The 25,976-nt window shown below is 42.9% G+C and overlaps 1 protein-coding gene across 1 annotated transcript in view; it reads right to left on the bottom strand.

Annotated features, from left to right (window-relative positions):
* Window positions 1–6,660: 6,660 nt before the first annotated feature.
* Window positions 6,661–25,976, bottom strand: part of LOC123364325 (lysosomal-associated transmembrane protein 4B) — a 122,698-nt gene continuing 103,382 nt past the window's right edge. Inside the window, exon 7 of the mRNA XM_045006354.1 lies at window positions 6,661–8,443. Within this exon, the coding sequence (XP_044862289.1) occupies window positions 8,369–8,443 (75 nt within the window). The 3' untranslated portion in view covers window positions 6,661–8,368. The remainder of the gene's footprint in view (window positions 8,444–25,976) is intronic.

Raw genomic sequence — 25,976 nt, 5'->3', positions numbered from 1 at the left:
TGCAAGCACAAAAGAAGTTGAGAAACACTGATATAGTCCAATACAATTGGAAGAATAGCAATGTGAGCCTGGAAACTTATATTATTAGAGATAAAAAAATAAGATCAGAAAAAAATTAAATTCCTGCTATTTCAAAAGCAAATCTTAATCAAGCATGCATTCTGTTATCTGTGATCAGCACAGACAACACAGAAAGGTCAACAGTCTGAAAGATGAACCCAAAATTGACATATAATGATGGATGAATTCAGATAATGTCATAAGCACAGCTCTTTGATCAGAGATCATATCTCAACTCAAAACATCCCAGCCTGTGATTCAATCCAATCTTATGACCTCTGGGTGTGAAGCCTAACTTTCCCAAAGGTATTCTTCCCCTTCCCAAGCACCAGCTCCTATATCCCTTCCTCTGACAACCTGTGGAAGGAGATGGGTGATCTGATCTGATCTAAGATTAACCCCTTTTTTTTTATTGGTGACCACGTAGTGACCCATGAGGGGTATGGATATGTATCAACATACAAAACTTTTGGTTATGTGAAATCCAACACTTTCAAGCGGGGGGGAGGGGATGTAATTTCCAGCTCGAGGCGGGATACCCATGCTAGATTGAGCTAGTACACTAAAAATAGACCTGTAGCTGCGACGGTGTGAGCAGTAAGAGGGATTGACTACCTGAGTCCATCCAAGATGCTAAATACTTACTTGGGTGGCTAAACCCTTGTGCCGCTGCGCTTAACACTTCTATCTTTAGCATGCTAGCTTGATTAAAGCTAATGCGAGTATGTCTTCTCAAGCTGGAAATTACACATTCCAGTTCCAGTATAGGCACACCCTTAGATTCTCACTGTTACAACTGCTTAGTATCCATTTTAATGTTTTGCAGGACTACTTTGTGCCTGAACTGTTTGCACTGCTTATGGAGATAAAGTTATCCCTTTTTCAGGCAAGCAATTAGACAAATTTTGGAGTTCTTCAGGTTGTTTCGATTAGGAGAATAAATTGAGGATGCAGTTAGATATCTGTGATACAATCCTGTTTATTTCAAAGAATGTACAAAGTCCTGTTTCTCTGAAAACAGAAGGAATCAAACCACCACAAGAGAGATCTTCTTTGTTTGAATGTTTCAAGACTCCTTTAGCCAGCACTCAGCCCCAAAGCTCTCTCGCTGTAGGTGTTTTTCTCAGGCCCATGCTTCCAGTGCTTGTTCAGACTGTGTCCTTGACTTTCTGCTGATTTTCTGGTCTCTCTCCTACTTCTTTCTCACTTACACATACAAACAAACCTCTACCCCTTCAAACAAACCTCTCCCAGCAAACAATACTCAGTGAACCCCCACCCACCCACCCAGTTCTAATTTATTTTTGGTGGTGACATGTGCCTGTGTTTTGGGTGGCGTCTCCTAGTGTTCCCTACATTTATCCTGAATGACAGGTGACTGTTACACTTATCAGTTGATATATAAAATATATTTTATAACACTTTATATGTTCAAAGGCATGCTACAGATATTCAGTACTTTAGATGGCATTTACTACTGTCAATAATAAAATCTGAATTACACACCGAGGTGAAAACAATCAGGAGATACAACAAACGCTAGTTGCTGGTTATGTTTTGAAATACTAACAAAAATTAGTATGAAAACTTTGAAACCAGACCACATCCTCAGATGACATTTTGGCTCGAGAACCTTGGACTAAACATCCATAGCTCATTTGATTTTTTTTTAATTGTAAATTATTTTTTAAAAACAACAAAACTACATCAGCTACTCTCACAAGTTCACTGGAAGTGTTCAATGCCTCTTATGTACCGGTACTTGCTCTCTGCTTAGCAAAGGCAAAACACCCTCATATAATATCCGGAAATTTAAATTTATCTGTGCCACATATAAAGTTAATATCTTCTTTAAAGCAAAGGAAATGAAAGCCATTACACTTTCAAATGGTACTGTGGTGAGCAGAATTCACAGACTGGCAGAAGATAAAAGTAACTAACTGTCCAGTTTTATCCCCCCATAGATTCCCCACTGTAGCTACCACAGTTCACTTCAGAGGGTAGTAGCCAAAGTGAGAGCCCCTAATGTAGATAAGGGCTGGCATCCACTGATACTTTAACCACGGTGCTTTCTAGACCTGCTCTGAACATGGTTAGATGACATGGTGCTAAAGTACTGGCAAATGCCAGGAGCTCTGGCTACAATAGCAGTTGTACCATTGCTACCCCTGGGGAAGCTGAACCATAAACTGGTGGTAGTGACTTTGGAAATTTTAAAGGAAAAATCAATGCAGAAATCTAGAAGCTTGCCCCATACCTTGAGTTTCTGGTTTTGGTGTGTAGTGGGAAGGAATCTCAGAGCAGGTCTACACTACTGCTTAAGTTGATCTAACTTGCATCACGCAGGTGTGCGAAAGAGACCCCCCTTTCTCCCCCGAGCAACACAAGTTACAGTGACCTAAGTGTTGTCCACACCGGCGCTATGTCGGTGGGAGACGCTCTCCCACCAACATAGCTTCTGCCTCTAGCTGAGGTGGGATAATTATGCTGACTGAAAAGTGCTCTCCCGTCGGCATAGTGTCTTCACTAGACACGCTACAGCAGCGCAGCTGCACTGATGTAGTGCTTCCAGTGTAGACCTGCCCTCAGAAAAGGCAGGTCCTGGGGTTCTTGATGCCTGCTGCAAGCAGGAGTTAGACCAATAGAAGTGGCTGGAATGAGAGCAATAACTACCCTGCAAGCATAAGAAAATAAGAAAACCACTTAGATTTATCAGCAGGATAAAATGAAATGGATTTAGGTTTCCCCATCCATGCTGGAACAGAGCCTCATTCCTGGCTAAATTCTAAAAGTTTTGCTCAAAGGGCTTTGCTATAAAAAAGAGCCATGAAAAACTTGATGGCAAATCCCCGCTTCGTCCAAAGCCAGGAAAGGAACCAAAGGACAAGTCTAGTGGCTGTGGTAGACTCTAAATAACTAAATAAAATTATTGCCTTTTCCTATTGGCTTATTAGATTTTTGTATTACATTAGCCAACACATTGTTCTTAAGTATGTGTCACACAGGAGCAGTACCATACTTCTGTAACTAACTTTCTTCAAGGCACAGCTAATACTGGAAATCTAATGGGACACAGACAGGAATAAGATGGTAGCCTGTCAAAACTGTTGCACCCTGACTGGCGCTTTTCTCTCTCTATTGCTATGGAAGCCAAATATCTAGAGTCTCAGACTGATGTGACAGTGCCATAGAAAGTATCTGCATTGCTGTAATCAGAGAGCTCAACCCAATGAGTATCTATAGGTCTTAAAGTTGTGTGTCTGCCAGTCCCCCTATTCTTGAACACTTAAGGTACATCTACACTACCCGCTGGATCGGTGGGTTGCGATTGATCTATCGGGGATCGATTTATCGCATGTAGTGTAGATGCGATAAATCGATCCCCGATCGCTCTCCCCTCGACTGCTGAACTCCAGCTCGGCGAGAGGCGGAAGCAAAGTCGACGGGGGAGCGGCGACCGTTGATCCCGTGCCGCAAGGATGCGAAGTAAGTGATTCTAAGTCCATCTAAGATACGTCGACTTCAGCTATGCTATTCTCGTAGCTGAAGTTGCATATCTTAGATCGATCCCCGCCCCCCCGCCCAGTGTAGACCACGCCTTAGAATCAAAGTGGTGGCTAGGAAACCTCTCAAATGGCTGCAAACCCTCCATGCTGCAATCTCTCTTTTCCGAGTGGCCTCTGAGTGTAGCTTTGCAGTGCTTACCCTCACCTGCTCATACACAACTCCTCCCATAGGCCAATGAAGAGCCTGACTCATATCTTTACCATGCTTACCCATGCTCCCTAATGTCAAGCCAAAATAACTGTGCCCTAGTCTCATGCCTATTAGGGTATGTTTACACTGCAAGTGGAGGCCTGATTGTAGCACCTATAGGCATACCCAAGATAGCTTTAATATAACTAGCATGGGGAACAGTAGAGAAGATGAAACAGCACAGACTTCAACAGGGGCTAGCCATCCGAATACAAGCCCACTGTGGACCCTGGGTACGTCACGCAGGTTATTAGCCCAGGCCATGCCCTAGTTATGTACTCAGGTTGTTAGCTCATATCATACTGTTGTGCTAGTGATTAAAACAATGCCTTCCCATTCAACAGCTGCACCTTCATTTCCAGTAGAGGACATACTCTTACATAACCCAGCCCTGGTTATACTGTTTTGCTGTTTGAAAAGTTTGGATACTGTGAAAAAATAAAAACAAAAAACCCACCAACTGCTTTTCATTGCACTTTGCTTGCTCATTTAAAATAAGCAGCTGTTCTGACTAATTGTCCAGGATCAAACGAATGTTTGTAGAACAGTCTTTTGCTGTGAAGTAACTTTATATTTATTGGATGGGTGACAATGAAGTTCTTTGCCCCTGCTGCTTCAATATCCTATTCTGCAGGAGGTAGATATGGGCTTGTAGGCAGAAGGTCAGAGATCTGGCTTCCACATTCAGCTGAGTTATTCATCTGAAAACTTGGTCAGGTTGCAGAACCACTGTGGGTCAAATCCCTGGGTGCAGAGACATATTTATAAATACCACTCTCCTTCCCTGACAGAACATTAAGCCTGATTTATCAGAGCCGATCCTCCATTTACAGTTATGGATGCTATTTTTGGTTTCTCAGAGCTGTGAGCTGAAACAGTGTTGCACATCCCCTTAACTTTAGGTGTAGAATCTTTGCAGGGAAAGCTATTACAGTATACACGATTGCAAATCCAGCTTCTAATAAAAAATGTAAATATGATTTCTAATAGCTGTCCTTAGAAATAGGGATACTATGCTGTGAGTCTTCCAGCAACCTTGACCACCAGGCTGGAATTTCACCAACTCTTCTTTAGCTATGGAGGGCAGAGGTCTGCAGGGTCTCAGGCAATCTTACAATAGGTGAGGCCAAGGTGTTATCTATTTCAAATTCTGGGATACAGCTGATAGTTTGCTTAAGACTAGAAGATAGAACTTACATATGTTTGCTCTGGTCTGACTGTGGCACAGGAGAAAGGAAGTATGGAAATTAATTTCCTTTATTCTTGTAACACTGATCCTTATGAATGTAAAAATATTAGTCTCTTTGTGCCGTTCAATGAGATTAATGAACCTCCCCTCACCTGTTCTATCATCACCACTTCATCTCTTCTCTTTTGCTTCTACTCACAACCATTCCCCCTCAACGTAGACTTAGAAAAAACCTTATTTTAACATTGGCATAACATCTTAACACTTCCTGTGCACTGCACCAGCCTAGCATTCTCTAGACAATACATCTGTGGTTAGGAATACGTTCTAGAGGCATATATTACAGCATTTTGGTTATATTTACAAACCAGAGATTTTCCTAAAGGAATATCAGTTTGAGCAGTGTTATCACTCAAAACTGTGGCTGTTAGTAACTGTTGCAGTATGTTAGAAGCACTGAGAAGCATCAAAAGCATATGTACTTACCAGATCACCACCAAAGCTTTTCTGCTCACCCTCTACAGTGCAATATCTTTGTATGTGGGAGAATACTATTTTCTATAGTTCTTATGTAAATACAGCAGTAATAATAGAGCTGCAGTTGAGGAAGAGAAAATTGGGGGTTTAGACTCAGTAGCTGTTGAGTTTAAGAAGCCTGCACAAAAGACACAAAAAGAATCATAAAAATTCAGCCAAGTATATATTTACACATCTGGTAAAACCAAGGCCCAGATCCTTAAGCTGGTAGATCTGGACCTGTATGTCTGACTTGAGTACACCTTTTTAGTATTTTTCATTCCAGTTTTTGATGATCTGGCAACTATTAATAATGATACCACATAATGTAGAACTAATATAAAAAATAAAATGAGATCTGACCTGGAAAAATAATACGCTGATAATGTCTGCAGAAGGGGGTGCGGAGTGGAGCCAACAGAAACAAAATGTATACATGGATGAGAGATACCTGGGAGTAAAGTACTGCTAAGAAAAACCTACAGCAAACTAGATATGAATTTATACAATGTAATGGTTAAAAAAAACCCCAAACCCCAAAAAACCAAAAGCCACCACCAGGCTATGGAAGTATCATGGAATAGACCAGAGATGTCAGTCCTTCTTTATTTGGCACTTTGGAGACCAAACTCAGAAAACATTTCTGGATGCTAACAAAATAAGTCTGTTCCATCTCTAATTTCCATTGCTCTGTAAGAAATACTCAGCCTAATAACTATTCTTTTCTGCATTTCTACGTCATGGGTATTGACTGCATGAAACAGAAGTTGTAGTTTTTATTTCTTATTTACACAGAAAACCTGTCACATTTGATTGACAATACTGGATTTGTGTGGATGTTGCGTTAGTGAAGAGATTCAAAAGAAATTGCCATAGGCACAAGGAAACATCCCTTTTATTATAGAGAGGCTAGCTAGTATACAGAATAGTTTCAATGAGAAGTATGTACAATCGGCTTATTGTCAAACAGATGATTAAAAATTCTTCAAAACCAGTCAAGAATTAAAAGAAAGTGAACAGCCAGTAGGATCAGAAGTCCAGGCAGCCCACCTCAAAAATAAATTCAGTTCTGAAATGTAAATGGTTATGAGGCCAACACTGGAAAACACTAGAATTACCTTGCAGAAAAAATGGGATTTTGCTACATATCAGTATCAGCAACTGGTCCAATCAAGGTATTGCATGGTCTGATCTTAGAGTGATTGAACCATGAAACAAAATAACAAGGGCTAGACTGGGACCTGCTCTTGCACAAGTGTGTGGGGACGGTCATTTTAAAAAGCCTTTCCTTCATTTCATGGCCTGCACAAGGACAGATCACCATAGCAGTCTCTGAACAGGGGCTGTTTGGTCATTGTTCAGAAGGAGGCAGGACCACAGACCTGCCCACGCTCTGCATGGGCCTGTAGAGTGGAGTCAGTGCACTGAAATCTGCATTGTCCTACTGAATAGTGCAGTGTGAGCACTCCAGGTTAGCTTCAGAAGAGATTGTGCTTCTTGAAGGACAATTTCTCTTGAGGCTCCCCCAGGGATGGTGCAGCTCCACAAGGTCCCTTTGCACAAGGCTTGCACCCCAACATGCTTTGACATCCACAAAGTGCCAGAGATGACACTTGAGAAAAGATGAGAGGTAGAAACATGTCCATTCATATAGTATAGATTATTATCTTTAAGTTAACAATTTTGAAAAATAGAACTCTCAACAAAAAAGTTACATGTGCAAGAGGCACTTTTTGGGGAAGAGAGAGTACCTCACACAAACATACACAGCAGGATCAGCACAGATGGATGAGTCCCACTAGAATGAATTCTAATGCAAACAGTTGTCATACAAAGGAATCTCATATGATGCATATGCTACATCCCTTTGATGCATATAGGATATTCATGAGATTTCTGAAAATGTTAGGAGAAATTACATGCACATTTTCCCCATAGGCTGGAAGAATTTATCCCTGTATTGGTATAACTTGATTCACACTCCAAAACTTTGCTCTATTTACAGGCACACTCCCATAGAAACATTCACATTTTGGATACCAAGGAGGCATCTTTAGTCACCAAGCCATGTGATTTTAAAAGCACGGGTATTTTTTGAGGTTGCTAAAAGGCGAGGGGCTGTATAGGCAGGAAGGGAATATCAGCAGAACGGTGGCAGCAATGTTTACTTATTTATTTTGCAGAGAAGAGTGGCTGCAGGGTACAGTGCAGGTATACGTTAGAACATGGACCTGACTTGCCACAGTTTTGGGAGCTAAGCAACCTTGCTTTCCCATGCTCATTCCCCACAATTAAGTGTTTGTGATGAGCCTGGTTAGTGAGAACACCACAGCTTACTCCTGTTCCTTCATTCGCTTCAGCACAATATTTTATTAGCTTTTTTGGAGTAAAGTGGAATGTCACTTTTTTGGGACTGACAGACTACATTTTGTACAATACATTCTAAAGGTGGAAAATGGGCATTTCAGAAACTTGTTTCTACTGATCTGGAAGCTTTGTAGATAAAAAGGAAATTTACACCTGATTTATACACAAAAGTTCTAAATTCTCTAGCACTGCATGTCAAAATGAGTTGAATAAAAGCTACTGTATGATTCTTGTCACCTTAACACTAACCCCCCTCACCCCCCCAAAAAGTTCCTGAAACCAATTCAACATATTGTTTCAGTTGAAGCACATTATTAAATCTATCTACAGCATGTTGAACACAATATCTACATTTCAAAATTTCAGCTAAACAGCAACACATAAATCTTAGAGTTACAGCCTGGAAGTGAAATAAACAAACTATTGCTCAAATGTTTGAAAAGTAAAGCTATTGTTCTTAGGTACACTTCACATTCTTGCTTATGCTGACACATAAGGCGGTGGTGGGTCTTTACCAGCTGCATTTGCAGGATCTTCATAAGGGGGCAACAGCACCTGAGGAAAAGGGAAAAAAAATAATTATTTTTTGAAGTCAGCTGGCTAAAATTATAAGACAGGCATTTAGGACCGTGTTCTGCAAAATAATTAAATGACAAAATAAAAACTACCTCAATATTAGCAGTTAGCAAATAAAATGTTATTAGTGAAATACACAGGCCATTGCAATTTTATACTGTGTTTTCATTATGAAGTGCGACTGAATTTCTTGTAATTTCTTACAATCCCTAATCACAACCCTAAACATGACAGTCCCAGAAGCTAATTTTGACCAAAATGTACTGATCAAATTTGCACAGTGTCAGTGACTGATTATATAGTAGCTGTACAGTAAAACTTCAAAGTGCTCTACTGCTATTGGAGTTAGCCAGACTAGAGAGAAAATGATAATACTCAAATGAGAAATGTCTGCATATTTTCTAAAATATACCAGTACGTGGATATTGTGTTTGGTCCACTTACGGAGTTACTGGATGTAGATTGAGACCATGGTGTAATTCACATATGTTGCCTACGTAACCTCTCAGTCATGATCTGATCTTGAAATGTGAAGCTGAACAACTAAATACACATAAGGGGACATCCTGACCACACGGAAGTCAATGGGAGTTTTGCCATTGGCTTCAATGGGGCCAGAATTTCACCCTTATTCGTAAGGAAGTCAATAATTTGCCTTCCTAAAGAAAAACACGTATTATTTATCATTTAGGACTAATCCAAAGCACATTGAAATCAATGGGTCTCTTCACTGACTTCAATAAACTTTGAACCAGGCCTTCATAGAACAATTCCAAGAATGATTCATGATGCTATCAGGGTTTAAATGAATGCTTCCCTGACAGCTAGCTGGGAGGGGAGGAGACTATGGGTGTGTTTATGTAAATACAGTTTGCTCCTGCTCTGTTTACATATTCATCATTTACAGCTGTGTCAAAGGACCAACTTTGGCTGGTGTTGGATACAAATGACCTTAGTACTGAATGCAGGAGTAGTGAAATACAGTTACCAATGTTGTAATTATTGTAGCAATACAGGAAAACAGGACGGTGCTTAACCTGTCCCAAATGAGGAGGGGGGCACCCTCAGTTTAAAGAATGTCATTAAGCAGGGGCTCGAATGTCAGAGCTCTGTGAAAGTAAGAGGGGTGGGGACAGGAGTCCTGGTGAGGAGGCTGCACGACACCTCATCCCCCAGGTCCTCTCTAGACTGGCTTAACCTGTTCTTCCCCACTGTTTGAAGAACAGAGCCAAATGGGCTTAATTAGGAGTCTCTTTTGTTATTTTAATTGCTCAATCAGAGCTGAAACCAGTTGTGGTAGGACTGTGTTTCTACCCTGCCCATTGAGAGCGAAATCATTACAGAAGAGTTGAAAATCACTGAGAGACTGATGTGCAGAAGTCACAGCAGAGAGGCGGAAGCTGACTGATAGCCAGCAGGGCTGTGGTGGAGAGGTGCGACATGAGTAGGTGGCCGGTGAGACATAAGATGCCTCTTTATCACCAAGATTGCCGCACTAATGCCAGCATCCTCGCTGATGCTAACGTCGCTAGCACTGAAGCAATGATTCTCATGCACCAACTTCACTGGGCTGAACATTGTGTGCGGATGCCAGACTCTCGCCTCCCAAAACAAGTTGCTGGCATACCACCTAAGACAAAAGACCTCTGCATATAGAGTCCTGGCCATCTGTGATAAACATGGTAAATTATGTATATCACCTAAAGATATTAATAAAGAGTTCTTTAATTTATAGAAAGATCTGTACCAATAGGACACAAACCCCTTCACGGACGCTTTGGATCAATTTTTCAAAAATATTACATTACCACCAATTACTGCAGTCAAGAGTAGAAACCTAGATGTGCCCCTAATGGAGGATGAGTTCACTGAGGCGATTAAGAATATAAAAGTGGGGAAGGCCCCCAGGAACAGATGGCTTCCCTGCCAAAATCAATAGACAGTTTCTTGACCTCGTGTCTGAAAAGATGCTTAAAATGTTTAATAAGTTGCTCCTAGAAGGCCGTCCTCCCTGTGCAAGGAGGGAAGCCCTAATAACAGTTATTCCTAAACCAGGAAGAAATGCCACACTATGGTCCAATTCCAGGCCAATTACACTCATTAACAGTGAAGTCAAAATTCTGGCAAAAATTCTGGCGATGAAATTGGAGAATGTTTTGGGTTCTATCATACACCCAAACCAGGTTGGGTTTGTCAAAGGCTGTCATAGCTCTGATAACCTTTGACAACTTACTGATATTACAGAAGTGAAATATAATGACCCTGAAGCACAAACCATATTAGCCTTAGATGCAGAAAAGGCTTTTGATAGAGTGGGCTGGATTTGTACCCTTATTTAATTCCTGGATCCAACTATTACATTCTCACCCAACCTCTTCAATCACAGCCACCAATATGACCTCAAATACGTTCAGCCTCTTCCGGGGTACTAGGCAAAAGAGCTCGCTGTCTCCATTACTTTTTGGTTTGGCTCATGAGCTCTGGCAATAGCTAAAAGGAGTCATCCAGCTACCCGAGACATACAACTTGGTTCCATGGAGTACATATTACTGTTATATGCAGATGATACCCTTTTGTTCAAAGCAAGCACTGCCCACCTAGTGGGGCCGGAGAAGTGCTAGCCAGTCACACATGCAACTGTATTAGCACCCCAATATGGATGTGTTGTGGCTACCCCCAAACCAGAAATCACTATTCCAGCCCTCCCATCACTAATTCAAAAAAATTCAAAGCAATATCTGGTTACAAAATAAATTGGAGAAAATCAGAACTATTGGAAATCTTCTGGATGTCCTGTAGTGGGCTTTTTTCAATTAAGTACCCAGGTATAAAAATACCAAGAAACATTACCAAAGTAGCAAAGAAAAATTTTGATCCTGTACTCTCTCAAATAACTAGTGATACATTTTCTCTCCCTGAGCCAGTGAGGAAGGGTTAATACAATCAAAATGAATATTTCACCTAGGCTCCTTTATATTCTAAGCAGTCTACCCGTATATATCCCTCATTCTCATTTTAGAAAATTTAACATTATTAGAGTCTTTCTGTGTGACCCTAGTCAATTCCCCCCTCTTTGAGGACCGTCACCTTGAGTGAAGGGGCTTGCGTATTCCAATGATCATCAGAGCTAAGTTGTTGGGAGCTTCATGTTCCTGATAGGGTCTCCCAAGGTGAACAGGTCTGAGGGGAGGTCCCAGACAAAGCATGGTCCAATCCTGCAAGTCCTCAATGGTGGATCAGGCGGAAGAGGGTCCTCGGATCTCAATGGCTATGAAAGTGGATGAGGATTGCAGCAAGTGGTCCAGTCATCTCAGATTTTCCCTGCCACTGGGCCCCAGGCCTCCAATTTGTCATGATTGTGTGGTCGCTGTAGGCGCACCAGTTTCCCCCCGTTAAAAGAAATCATGCGCAGGCTTCTACCACGAGAAATATCTTTCCAACCTTCCAAGCCCTGCGGTGATGGACTAGTGGTAACGGGGACAGGATTAGTGAATCTGGCAGTCCCTACCCACGAATCTGCACGTAGGCGGTGGTAGTTAGATGGTCGCTTGACACCTAGACTGAGACAGGGGTGCAATTCAGCCACTACTATTGCGACTGAGCAGTCCTCTTTAGGATCCCCTCTGCCCTCCACCCCCTCGCTTGGGGAGAGGGCTAGAAGAGGTGCCCTAAACCTAGGCTCTCATATACACTCCTGGCTGGATTCCCACGTCCAGTGGGATCACTCTGCCTGCGGTCGAAGCTATAAAAAGATAGTGAATTTTGCTACATGGAATGTTCACACCCTGATGGATAACAAAGAATGTATGGCCGCAAAGAAGAACCAGGGAACTTGTGAGATATAACATCGACATCGCTTCCCTGAGTGAGACAGGGTGCCCAGATGAAGGTCAACTGAGAGAATAAGGTGGAGGCTACACCTTTTTCTCGAAAGGAAAATCTGCAGAGGACAGGCACATTCATGGTGTCGGTTTTGCAATTAGGAATAAGTTTGTCAGTCAGCTTACAGAATTTGCTGTAGGAATCAATGAACATCTTCTGACCCTTCGTCTTGAGCTCAGCAACAACCAGTCTGCTGCTGTCATCAGTGCGTATGCCCAACACTTGATTCTATCGAGGATATCAAGGAACAATTCTACACAGATCTTGACAGAGTCTTGACCAACATTCCCAAGGAGGACAAGATCATTCTCCTCAGAGATTTTAACGCTAGAGTCGGGTGGGAGTCAGATCTCTGGAACAGCACTATTGGAAAAGAAGGAGTAGGAAAGGCTAACTCTAACAGCATCCTCCTCCTGAACAAATGCGTAGAACATGGCCTGGTCATCACAAACACCCTCTTTAGACAATGTGAGAAGTATAAGACCACCTGGAGACAACCTCGCTCCAGGCATTGGCACCTTCTTGACTATGTTATTTTTAGAGCTCAAGATCAGAAAGATGTCCGCATCACGAGGCCCGTGTATGGAACCAATGATTGTTGGACAGACCATCGCCTTGTTAGATCAATCATGAATTTCCAGATTGCCTCAAAGCATCGCAAGCAGGTAAAATCAGTACAAAATAAATTCAATGTCAAGTCCCTTGAAAAATATAGTGACTCGGGAGAAACTTCAGCAGTGTCTCCAAGAGAAGTTTGCCGCTATGCCTACAGCTGATTATGATAATGAAAATCTCTTGAAGGGATTAAAGACTGCCATTTTCTTGGCATGTGCTGAGTCCATTGGCTATGTCACCCGCCATCACCAATATTGGTTTGATGAGAATGATGCTAAGATTCAGGGCCTGCCTGCCCAGAAAAAAAAGGCTCACCACATGTGGCAAAACAACATATCACACTAGCAGAAGTAAGAGTTATACAAGCAACTCAAGGCTGAAGCCCAAAGGAAAATCTGTGACATCAAAAATAGGAGCTTTATGCTGATAAACACGACATGAGGAGTTTCTTTCAGGCAATAAGGGCCATTTACGGCCCATGCTCTCATGGACTCACACCACTCTGAGCCCAAGACGGGTCAATGTATTTTAAGGACAACGAAGCCATCAAAGCCAGATGGAAGAAGCATTTTGAGTTACTCTTGAACTGTGAGTCAACTGTCTCTGATGCCACTATCGAATCTATACCTCAATGACATGAAAGAGAATGTCTTGCTGACCCCTACACCCTCGAAGAAGTAACACGAGCCATTATGCAAACTAAGAACAAGGCAGCAGGGCCAGATGGCATACCAACTGAAGTCTACAAGTTTGGAGGTGAAGAACTGGTAGGGAAGCTCCACAAACTTTTCTTCATATCTGGTATAATGAGAAGATTCCAGAAGACTTGAGAAACGCTAACATTGCTACAATCATTAAGAAAGATAGTTTCCACACTCCGACTTATCGAGGCATTGCCTTGCTATCTACAGCAGAGAAAATTCTTGCCCATATCCTCTGAAATGGATTACTTCCCCTTGCTGAGTAAATATTGCCGGAATCTCAGTGCGGTTTTAGACCATCCCGTGGGACAACCGTTTTGATCTTCATTGCCTGCCAAATCCAGGAAAAATTGCAGGAGCAAAATCAGGACCTTTCATCAATTTGACAAAGATCTTTGACTCTGTAAATTGCAAAGCCCTGTGGAAGGTGCTGGCCAGATTTGGCTGCCCTCCAAAATTTATTAAAGTGCAAAGGCTTCTCTATGATCAGATGACTGCCACAGTTCTCTAATGGCCTTGAGACGGAACCTTTCATCATCAAAACTGGGGTTAAGCAAGGATGTGTTGTTGCCCCAATCCTGTTTTCTATCTATTTAGCAGTCATTTTGGTCCTAGTTAAAGATCACCTCCTCAATATAGAATGGATGGGAGGCTCTTTAATCTTCAACGTCTCCGCTCAAAGTTTAAAGTCTTCAGGGCGTCCATTACTGATCTTCAGTATGCTGATGATTGTGTCACACTAAGAATGACCTTCAGTTCCTACTGGATTTTCTTGCACAAGCTTACCAAAACCTAGGACTCTCACTCAATATTGAGAAGAAGACTAAAGTGCTCTATCAACCTGCTTCAGGCCTTGCACCACAAATCACCATCGAGGGTCAGACTTTGGAGACAATTGAGTACTTTTGCTACCTCAGTAGTAAACTTTCTCACAGTGCAAAAATCGACAGAGAGAGCCAGCACAGGATCCAGTGCACAAGTGCTTCCTTTGGGAAATTGCTCTGACACATTTTCACAGACAGTAACTTGCGGCAGGATATCAAGATCCAGGTCTATAAGACAATTGGATGCGAAACCTGGATAACCTATTGACAGCACCTCAAGAGTCTGGAGAGGTATCACCAACAATGTCTCCAGAAGATCCAAGATTGCTGTACTAATGCCAGCATCCTCGCTGAAGCCAATGTCACCAGCACTGAAGCAATGATTCTCATGCAACAACTTCGCTGGGCTTGACATTGTGTGTGGATGCCAGACTCTCACGTCCCAAAAGAAGCCCTCTACTCTCAGCTCAACCATGGTCAGAGATCCCGTAGTGGTCAGAGGAAACACTACAAAGACACACTGAAAGCGTATCTTAAGAAAACTGATGTGGATATCACAAGCTGGGAGGAGCAAGCCACCAACCGACCCCAATGGTGCCACATCCTCCATCAGGCAGTGGCCTGCTTCAAGGAGAAGCGCCTTGCCCTCGAAGCTGGAGAGAAAGAGAGGAGGAAGGAAAAAGGAATAACTTTCTCCCAGCAGGCTGCTGGCCTGCCACAAAATGTCTGTACCTACTGCACATGGATTTGCAGTTCCAGAATCAGACTCTGGAGTCACCTCAGGACCCATATGTAAATCCATGATAGAGATCATCCTCTAATCGAGGGATCGCCAATCAGTCAGTCAATGCCCATGACTATCATTGAAAATCTTCTAGCTCCTATAGCCACGGGACAGTTTGGGCTCGCAGACCTACAAAATTACTATTATGTTTTTATCATGTCACAGATCTCAAATCGGTTCTAGCATGCTAGCACCTTTATCCCTGCAACTGTGGAAACTGAATGGGTATTAATGCATCGAATTCTCCCTGTGGGTCTGATCAGTTCCTCTTTTTGTCCAATGAGAAAAATAAGGGGCCTACAGTGGTGGCTCTGCAAATGGTCTGGGCTATCCCACCTAACAGGGAACAATTTTATTCTCACCACCAGACAAAAGCACCTATCTGGGATAACCCAGACTTACAAATTGGGGAAAACCCGATAATTTAGAAGAACTGGCTGAGCAAGGGCATCATATGGATTTCCCAATAGTAAAGGATGAGGGCTGTGTCTCTTTTCTAACATTAAATCAACTATATGACCTGCCACCTCAGTGGAGTGGCAGTGCTTATAATTGAAACCTGTGCTAACATATCAATTTTGTCCGGAGGCCCCAAAGCTATCTGGAACTTTGGAAATGCCTCAAACTCCCCAGGCCCATGTCCACTATATATGCACATCTAATAAAAAGAGGAACTCCATTGGTCTGGAGTTCTTTGTGAAACTGTGAGAAGGAGAGTTAATATAGCACTTAAAAGAACCCCAATGGCAAAGCATATTATGGAATGATAAAAATGCTTCTGTGGATCTCAGGCTATGCCTGAAACAGCAAAAGTCTATTCAAAATGTATTGGATGCCACAAAGGTTGTGCAAGACGGGGGCCTTTTCCTCTGATGTTTGTTGGTGCTGTAATAAAGAAAAAGGAACCCTGATACATCTGCTGTAGGGTCTGTCTGGCTGTCGGACAGCTACGGAAAGAGGTGGACACAAGAGTGAAATAGTATTTGGCTTCAGCAATTAAACCTCAGCTGAAAATTATCATACAATATTAGGGTTGGAAGAGACCTCAGGAGGTCATCTAGTCCAACCCCCTGCTCAAAGCAGGATCAATCCCCAGAGAGATTTTTACCCCAGTTCCCTAGATGGCCCCCTCAAGGATTGAACTCACAACCCTGGGTTTAGTAGGCCAATGTTCAAACCACTATATCCTAGATTACATACCTACTGTGCTGGGTTTAACTTCACCACAAAGACTTTGGTTCTTGAGGGCCGCAATGATTAACAGGGCATAATTTTACAAAAATGGAGGAGTAGGCATATGCCAAGAATAAAGCACTGGTATTCGGATCCATCTGAGTTAGCACCGAAAAAAAGAATAGCTTATCAATGTAGAGAGAAATTATATGAATTTGAAGAAATGTAGATGCTGTTTCTTGGTACATTTGGATAAAGAATGGAGAGACAGCTCAAATAATGCCAGAATTGCATTCCGCCCGACCTCTGCTTTTTCCCTTCCTCCTCACATCTGCTGCCCCTCCTTCCCTTTTTTGCCTACTTGTGTATATCTTTTTCGTTATTATCCCCACCCTAACATGTTACATCTGTGTGATACGGTCTGATTTAGTATTGTCTGTTCTTGTAGCTTTGACAAGCTGTACAATTGCGTAACTGCATAATTCTATTGGATAGGCTATGACGTGTGGTATATGATGACATATACAATCTGTAAATTGTTGATCTTTATGTATTTTTTTATTGTTTATGAAAATTAATACAAAACTAATCACAAAAAGTTATGCATGTTCATGGACTAGAGTAGCTTTATTATCAGAAGTTATTTATCTAAACTGTAACTGGTAAATTGTATCAATGATGAGTTTACAAGGTTATTCCCTTCACAGATTACTGATTATTCTGAAATCCTGATCTTGCATACCACTGATGCGAACAGGGTAGGAAGCTTTACAAATTTAGTAGGTCTAGCATGAGGAGGATGTAAAATTACAATATGTGTCCAACTAGTAACCAAACAGACAAGGAAAATATAGACAGGACTGTCACAGTTTCAGGGCAACTGCACCTGTATTCCCTCCTCCTCGATCCCTTGAGGGAACCCACTTAAGTTTTCTGGCTTCCAGCTGTCACCCCTTTTGGGTGAAGACCTGCATCTCTTTCCCTTCTGACTGGGAGTTTTAAGGCTGCACAGCTCCCTCCCTTACACGGATATCCCCAGCAAGCCAATCTACCAAAAGGCCAGTATCTGTGCTTTGTTCTCTCTCCAAGGGCTATGACCAGCATATTGCCACCAGTTCCAAGTTTCCACACAGCTCTTTCTAAGCAAGCACATTTATTCTTAAGGTAAAGGCATTCAAGAAAAAATATAATACAAATACTTAACAGATTTAAACATGGGCTAAACATACCAGGAGTCAGCCATCAATCTCATGGGGCCTAGTAGGCCTATGTCTTTCCAGCCCTTCCCCAGGGATTGGGACCCCCATTGGACAGAATGTTCTGTCCATTTTGCTGGATCAGAAAGGCAGCCATAAGTCAATTCAAGCTCACCCTTTTACACCGAAAGCCCTTTCTTTGTTTCTTAGTCTCTGGAAAACCCAGCCTGAGCCAGTATATGCATACTATCCCGGGGGGGAGGGGGAGACTTCTCTGGACTTGTTTAGTCTCAGTGAATGGCCTTAATCACCCCCTCCCCCCAACTGTTTTTTAGTTCATGTACAAGTTGTGGCAACTCTTCCCCATGGAGCAGAATAGTCAGACATAAACCATTCATAACCATAATTCAATATTACAGTATCACAAGGACGTTAAGTATCAGAGGATGTTATGCATTAATGAAAAATAAGAATGGGGATGATGGACAACACCTGGAGGAAAGCAATAAAAGCCAGAACAGCTGGGTCACTTAGGGTTTAAGGGTAACTTCATTACATTTCCTCATTTACAGTACTACACAAAAAAATCTGTATGTTACTTTAACTGTTTTGCTGCCAGTCACTTCAGCAGGTTACGGTGCTGTTTGATCAGTAAACAAAATATCAATAAGCAGCACTTAAAGTTCTGAGTACCCATCAACTACTCTAATGTTACAAACCTAACAATTCTGTAGCTTTGCAAAAAATAAATAAATTAATTAAAATAAATAAATAAAAAAAACCCAACCAACAAAAATTGTCAAAATAGGGTAATTATAAATTAAGATTAGAATTCATCATTCTCGCCACAAAGGCTACTTAACATTTTAAGGCACAATGATAATAATAAATAATGCTACCAGTAATAATTTAATAATTATAGACTTATGATGGAGACAGAAATTCAACCTAAACTATGGGGAGACTTTCACCGTCCAGAATAATTGAGGAAAAGATGAAAGATTAAGTCTATTACAGTCAAAGGGGACAACAGTGCAGTACTTAACTATTTACAGAATAAATTACAAGATCTCAAAAAAAAAGAAGGGTTCAGATTCTGGTTGTTAGAATTAAAGTCAATGGATTTACACTGGTGTAGCTGAGATACGAATCTGGCCCATAAATAGTTGTTTCTTACTTTTGTGTTAACCTTAAATCCTGACCCATTTTAATGGAAAGTGATAAATGCCTTGGACACAAAACAGTTCTGTTACTCAAGAAATTCCTTATGACCCCCAGAGGCTGTTATACAAGAAGCTGGATTTACTTCACTCATCAATGAGAAATTGATGAAATTGAGAAAATGAGCTACTGGAGAAAAAGATGGAAGCTCACCACTCACAGCTGGTCTGCACTGCAAAGTTAAGTTGGCTTAACTATATCACTCAGGGCTGTGAAAAAGCCGGCCTACGTCCCTGTGTAAACACAGTCAGGTTAATGCAAGATTTCTTCTGGTGACCTAGCCATCACCTCTCAGAGAGGTGGATTTATTACAACCACAGAAGAACCCCTTTCATTACTGCAGAAAGTATCTACACTATAGCTGTACACAGTAGCATGTCTAGTGTAGACATATCCTTAGTATTACACCATTTGAGCATCTAATAGAATATATATTTCCTACCGGGACCATGAAGGACAGAAGAAATATGTACACAGTTTAGTATGATTCTTAGATTGTAAGTTCCTTGGGACAGGGACCACCTTTTCCTTCTGTGTTTGTACAGTTCCTAGCACAATGGGGGCCTGGCCATGACTAGGCTTCTTAGGCATTATGGTAACATAAATAAATAAATGAATAAACAAACAAACACCTCCTTCAATCATGCACCCAGAATAAACATTTAGACCACTGATTTACTCTGTGCCCTCCTTGGGCAAGTCATTTACCTGCTCTTTGTTTATCTGTGAAGTGAGTAGAATGCCTACTTATCTCGCAGGGAAGAGCTGGGGCTGAATTCATATTTGTAAAGTGCTTCGAGATCCTTATATGAAAGATAAGTGTAAATGCAAACTAGAATCCCATTTTCATGAACCCTGCCTCTCCCTGTTCACTGAACTACTAGCATGTTACTGGTGGACCAATACAGGAGTTTAGAAGATTGGGAGTTCTGAAGGTTCCAACCTGTGGAGTTCATAATATTCACAGGAATGAAGCACCTCATTTCCTGCAAAATGCCTAAAAGAGCGCCACATGGATTTAGTTTTGGCCTGCGGAGCTCTTAACATCTGCATGGTTGACACTAATGGCAATATTTTGAAAAGAGCCCATCACATTAGGTGCTTACTGACGTGCCTAGATGGAAGCTGAGCTCTGGCCCCCATTGCAGGGGGCTGAATCATTTAAAAAACTCTGGCCTAAATTCCTGCAGAACTTCTAAGATAAGAAGCTTCAGTCCAACACAGGACTGCAACTTGAAAACTCTATCGCCAAGCTTCTGATTATCCTAACTGGTGTCACCCTAGTTATTTGGGTAACTTGGATTCTGCTGTATTATATAAATAGGCTTGGCAGGCTTAGATTTTAATTGATAACTGTCAATGTCAATTTCAGCTGACACATTGGTATTTTTTCATTGATTTCAATCAGTAAGAGTTTGCATTTTTACTCCTGGGGCAATTCTGCACCACTGTACATGTGCATAATTCATGTGCAGTGTGTAATTTTTTTTTTCCTGCAGAAAATAACTTCTTGCTGGAAAATTTCTGCAGTTATGCCTTTTGGCCACCAGGGGCTGCTGTGGTGCTAGAACAGAGCAGCTGCTCCTGTGCCCTTCCCAGCTGTGACAGGGAAGAGAAGAGGCTGCCATCCTGAAGGCAGTGCCTTGCTAGTGGGTCAGGTCAGGAGACAGAGAATATGTGGGGGGGGATGACAAACAGTGTGGGGCACATGGGGCTGCTGGGGGAGGACAGACTGGGGCAGGGGCTGAATTGGAGTGGAGGCACAAGGCCACATGGGGATGGGGGGTGCAGGGGCACATGGGGAAGGGGTGTGGCCGTGTGGGGGCACAGAGACATGTGGATGGGGGAGGAAGTGGAGGGACACATGTGGATGGGGGGGCTGGCTGAGGGGGTGGAGGGACACATGGGGACAGAGGCAGATATGCCTGACTGAACAGGAAAGGCTAGGGGTCAGCTAGGGTCTGCATGGAGGAAGCTCCTTAACAATCCCTCTCCACCCCACAAAAAAGCCTGCTCCATATTTCTCCCACCCACATCCAACAACCCTCCATGTTCACTCCCAGGGTCCTTCCCTCTCCCTCAGCTCCTTTGTTACTCCTGATTTCCCCAAGCCTTTGCTCTGCTTCTGAGGGGTGCAGGAAATATGGTTCTATATTGTAGTTTAAATGAATTACTCAACGTTTTGTATTTATATGCCTAGTAAGGCATCTATTTGTCAAAAAACATTTCTTGAATCTTTTTCATTGTCTGTATTGTTACAGACATACTTGCTGACAGGTATTTTGAAATTACCAACATAATTGAAACTGGTGAGATTATATAGTGTTATTTTGACAAATAAAATATGCAGAATTTTGTAGAATTTTTAATATTGTGCACAGAATTTTTAATTTTTTGGCACAGAACTCCCCCAGGAGTACACCTTGCACTTCCAGGGATCAGGTGTTGCTGGCCCTGAGGCCCTGCAGGGAGCCCTCTGCAGCCCTGCTGACACGGGAGGAAGTGAGCAGGTCCTGAAAGCAAGGCTACAGAGGGCTCTATGAGCGGCCTCAGGGCCAGTGACACCCAATCCCTTCAGGCATAAGGTATGGGTGGAGGCTATGGTCCTGGTGGGGCAGAGCAGAGACTTCTGGCCAGAACAACAAGGAGGAGGAGGACAAGCCCCTGTGCAGGGAGCCTCTGCAGCCCCTCTGTCATGGATTTGCTCTCTCTCACCCACCAGCTGGCAGTGCTGGGGATCTCTGCTCTGCCCTGCCAGGACTACAGTTCCTTGTGGCTGCAGGATCAGGTGTCACCAGCCCTGTGGCCATGCACGGAGTGAGGTTGCATGGCCGCAAAAGTAGAGCTGCAGAGGGCTCCCTCACCCCTGGGACACCCAATCTCTGTAGGCACAAGGTGTGGAGGAGTGAGGCTGCAGGCCTGGCCTGGTGGAGCAGAAACTCCTGACAAGGGCTGTGAGGAGTCGTTATCCCCCGCCACGGAAGAGGCCAAGCTGCTGCTGTATAGCTCCATCCCCCCGCAAGAGTCATTCAGCAGTGGGGTGGCCTCCCCCACGGCCAAGGACCTCTGCTCGTCCTGGCCAAGAGTGCAGCCTCCCCCACACCTTGTGCCTCACAGCCATGCAAGGAGCTCTCTGCAGCTTCGCTGTGACGGCCCTGCTTGCTCATTTACCAGCCAGGACTGTGGGAGCCATCCCCAGGCAGGAACTGTTCAGCAGTCTGGTGGCTTCCTCCACAGCAGGGTGGGGCTCATCCTCCTTCTTACAGTCCTGGCCGAGGGTCCCTGCTCTGCTGAGCCGGGACAGCTGCAGCCTCCTTTGCACCCTGTAGCCCTGGAATCTTGGGCCCCTTGGTTGCACAGGGAGCCCTGTCAGCGCTGCCCTAATCCTACCTCCCACAAATGTAAAAACAAAAAGCTGCAAATAAAAACAATTAAAATCAATAAAAAGTGTCAAAGTCAGAAAAAAAAATCAAATTCTGCCAAGCCTATATAGAAACCTTTTATAAACACAAACCAAATCACACAGTATTTCTTCCCAGGACGGCTGCAATTACGACGTTAGTTCCTCATTAGCTATATTGTATATTAACTAACAAGAACCATATGCCATTTCCTACTTTTCTACTCCCTAGATAATGCTACTATTTCTCGGAGATGCTAGATGACTTCCTTAAGATTGTTTATATTCAGACATCTCTGCAAATACTAAGGCAAATGTTTATTATTCAAACATTTTGGTATTAATCTTGGCTCTCGACAGGTCTACTTGGGGATTACACCCCTGCAAGGATCCTCCCACATCTATGCAGCTGCTTCCACATTTACCTGAACTTCCAGTAGAATACATTCCTTCCCCACCACATATGCTTACTCTTACAATTATTGCATTTACTCCCTAGTGAACATAAGGCCCCAGTTCTCTTCAGTTTACAGTTAATTTTTAAAGCACAAGTGGTGCTCTATCCAACTGTGGGTAAGCTTAATAAAGTAAACCAGCTGTCACTCACCATCAATTCATATAACGAAGAAATGTTTAATGAATGGCTTTATTCTTGCATCATTAAAGGATCTTTCTACTGACTTCAGTAGTCTCTGCATCAGGCCCTGAGTGCACTGAACAGTAAAAGGTGCATTGAACCAGGAAAGCTTATTTAGATTTGGACTAATGTTTTGGCATGCAATAACGGCATGCCATCCCATCATCTTGAACCTTTGTGGTTCCCATGGCAAAAGACTTGTCAGCCAAAACATTACTTGGTCCAGGTCTAAAGAAAAGCTTTTCTGGAACACTTTGCAGTAGACAAGAATGAAGCTATGGTGCAAAGATCTCCATTGTAGAGCTGTTAGTGGTAAGCATTATCCTGTTTGCTTTATCATTTTTTCCTTTCCAAGAGACCCTATGGCAGCAGCTCTTCAATCATCTGTTGAGAAAGTCAGCCTTAAGTTCCGCTGGCCTGGCAGAAGTTTGACACACAGTTGAATTTTTTTTAAACAGATTAAATCATAAGACCAATACCAAGGTTTATAATAAAATAATTAAAACTAATTTTGAAAAATGAAATAAATCAAAGTGAAACCAAACACTCAGCATTAAGTTCCAGGAGTCTGCCTAAAAACCTGAATGGGACTCCATCCCGAATACAGTTTATTCTGGGATTACAGGTTGAACCTCTCTAGTCCGGCACCCTCGGGACCTGACCTGTGCCGAACCAGAGAATTTGCTGAACCACAGGAGGTCAATGCAGAGTGACAGCGGGTCTCCATAGGCGTGGGAAGTAGGGGTGCAGGGGGTGCTACAGCACCCCCAGGCTTTGCACCCAGCGTGGCCCCCTGCCCAGGGGCCCCGCTGCCACCCAGGGTCCTCCCCCTCCCTCCCAGAGCTTGAACGCCATGAATCAGCGGTTCACGACGCTCTGGAAGTGATGGGAGGAAGGAGGAGGAGTTGGTAGAGACACGGGGGGAAGGGGAGCAGAGGAGGGAGCTGGCGCCGGTGGATGCTCCACACCCACTAATTTTTCCCCGTGCGTGCTCCAGCCACAGAGCACACACGGAGTCGGTGCTTATGCCAGACCATGCATGTTGCCGGACCAGGGAATGCCGGATTAGAGAGGTTCAACATATAGTCTAATGAATGTTCTGCATTTGAACAACTGTGTGCTCTGGAATCAACCTCCCCTTAGCAGAATGTATTCCTTCCTGAGGAATTTGGGAGGAGTGCATCCTTGAACTCAACTAGTAGGAAGATGATCTCTTATTTATGAGCCATCTATATCTGAAGGAACATTTCTATTGTGCGGTAATCCCTGACTTTACTGCTGAAGAGTCCACTGAGCAGCTGCGAACTAATTTTAGAGTGTCACAGTACACACATCTACCTTAGAGTTTCTGAGTAAAAATATAAGCTATAGGACACAAATCTTAGTAAATACACTATTTAAATGATAGGTTTCAGAGTAGCAGCCGTGTTAGTCTGTATCCGCAAAAAAAAAAAACAACAGGAGTTCTTGTGGCACCTTAAAGACTAACAAATTTATTTTAGCATGAGCTTTCGTGATGTTCCATTCTATGCATCCGAAGAAGTGAGCTTTAGCTCACGAAAGCTCATGCTAAAATAAATTTGTTAGTCTTTAAGGTGCCACAAGTACTCCTGTTTTTTTATTTAAATGATGCGAGTTGACCACAGTAGTGCAGTCAAATGATGATGAGCATGGAATTGACTTATGTTTTAATCCTGGCCCTGCCACTGACTCACTGTATGACCTTGGCAAGTCACCTGACGATGCCTCACTTTACCCCTCTGTAAAACAGGTACATTATTTCCCTGCATAAAATTATGTTTGTAAAGCACTTTGGGATGAAGTGTGCAAATGATTATTAACCAAAATAGATACCAAATTCTGGAAACATATTTACAAGCTGAACATAATTTTGAAGCATACTCTGTATATATTTACAAATTTTAAACTTCCCTCCAAACAGTAAAAATTATAGATTATTATTTTAGTAATTACTTTTACACCTCAGATAGTCAAGAGCTACAAGAATTTTTAATCAGGGCCAGGTAGCCCTGTGCAGATGTGCTGGGAAGTGAGAGAGAAGGAGGGCAGAAGCAGCTTTATCTCCTTACAGCCTACATAGCAGACTGCTCCCTGCTATTGCTCTTACCTAAAATGGGTGGGGAGCTATGAAGCGAGCAGGCCTGGCCAATCACAGAGAGGAACATATGCTTATGCAGGACAAGGGTAGTGGAGCTGCTGCTGCTCCCTGGTAGCCTTAAGAGGAATTCTGAGCCAGCTTGAATTTCAATAGGCACCCTCTGGCTCAAAGGAAGTTTCTGGAAAGTGTAGGGGACAACTTCCTGGTGCAAGTACTGGAGGAACCAACTAGGGGAAAAGCTCTTCTTGACCTGCTGCTCACAAACAGGGAAGAAATAGTAGAGGAAGCAATAGTGGATGGGAACCTGGGAGGCAGTGACCATGAGATGGTCGAGTTCAGGATCCTGACACAAGGAAAAAGGGAAAGCAGTAGAACAGAGACCCTGGACTTCAGAAAAGCAGACTTCGACTCCCTCAGGGAACTGATGGGCAAGGTCCCCTGGGAGAATAACATGACGGGGAAAGGAGTCGAGGAAAGCTGGCTGTATTTCAAAGAAACCTTATTGAGGTTGCAGGAACAAACCATCCCGATGTGTAGGAAGAGAAGTAAATATGGCAGGCGACCAGCTTGGCTTAACAGTGAAATCCTTGCTCGTCTTAAACACAAAAGAACAGCTTACAAGAAGTGGAAGATTGGACAAATAATCAGGGAGGAGTATAAAAGTATTGTTCAGGCATGCAGGTGTGAAATCAGGAAGGCCAAATCACACTTGGAGTTGCAGCTAGCCGGAGATGTTAGGAGTAACAAGAAGGGTTTCTTTAGGCATGTTAGCAACAGGAAGAAAGTCAAGGAAAGTGTGGGCCCCCTTGCTGAATGAGGGAGGGAACCTAGTGACAGAGGATGTGGAGAAAGCTAGTGTACTCAATGCTTTTTTTGCCTCTGTCTTCACAGACAAGGTCAGCTCCCAGACAGCTGCACTCTGCAGCACGGTATGGGGAGGAGGTGACCAGCTCTCTGTGG

The sequence above is a fragment of the Mauremys mutica genome, chromosome 2 (assembly GCF_020497125.1).
Source record: "Mauremys mutica isolate MM-2020 ecotype Southern chromosome 2, ASM2049712v1, whole genome shotgun sequence".
NCBI classification, from domain to species: Eukaryota; Metazoa; Chordata; order Testudines; family Geoemydidae; genus Mauremys; species Mauremys mutica.
The sequence above is the reverse complement of the archived record's forward strand: the minus strand, read 5'-3'. Positions and strand labels throughout refer to the sequence as shown.